This window comes from Carlito syrichta, unplaced genomic scaffold, assembly GCF_000164805.1.
Source record: "Carlito syrichta isolate Samal-C Ts95f unplaced genomic scaffold, Tarsius_syrichta-2.0.1 Scaffold312287, whole genome shotgun sequence".
Taxonomy (NCBI): domain Eukaryota; kingdom Metazoa; phylum Chordata; class Mammalia; order Primates; family Tarsiidae; genus Carlito; species Carlito syrichta.
In genome coordinates, this window is record NW_007256383.1 from 89,023 (window position 1) to 89,638 (window position 616).

General features: G+C 62.0%; 1 protein-coding gene across 1 annotated transcript in view; it reads left to right on the forward strand.

Annotated features, from left to right (window-relative positions):
- The first annotated feature begins 217 nt into the window (after positions 1 to 217).
- Positions 218 to 616, forward strand: part of LOC103272370 (small integral membrane protein 10-like protein 2A) — a 756-nt gene continuing 357 nt past the window's right edge. The window contains exon 1 of the mRNA XM_008069882.1: positions 218 to 313. Coding sequence (XP_008068073.1) covers positions 218 to 313 — 96 coding nt within the window. The remainder of the gene's footprint in view (positions 314 to 616) is intronic.

The following is a 616-nucleotide window of genomic DNA, read 5'->3' on the forward strand; positions in this document are numbered from 1 at the left end:
CCTAACCCTTAACTGTACCCCACAAAACCATAATAAAAAATACTGATTAATGAAAAAAAAAAAATAGTCGCGCGTGGTGGTGCACGCCTGTAGTCTCAGCTGTCGTTCTGAGATCAGGAAGTCGAATCTGCGGTGCGCTGTGATCACCACATTGAACTCCCTTCGTGACTCCGGTTCTGATGCAAGGGGCCAGCGAGTAGCCTGGGCCACGCAAGGGATGGGATCAGAGGAAGGGACTTCTCAGCGGCACCTGGACAAGTGTGGAGCTATGGAAGCAATGAAGGGGCGGAGCAGTGCGGGCTGGGCAAAGCCAGTGAGTGGGGCCGTACCTGCGGGACAGGACTCTTGAGCAGAGCCTCTCTGCAGCTCTCGGCCAGGGGCGGAGCTACGCTGGCGGCAGCCACCTTGAGGAGGCGGTGAGAGGGCGGAGCTCTGCTTTCGGCTAGTCCCGCGGGCGGTGGAGGAGGGGCCGAAGAGGCGAAGGATACCTGAGCCGGGCGAAGGCGGGGAGAGCCCGGGGGCGGGGCGGGGCGCTTATAGTCCTCGCGTCCGGCCGGCCTCGGGGCTCGCGCTTCTGTGCTTCCCTCGGTCCATCTGCTGGGCCTGCACCGGGCCT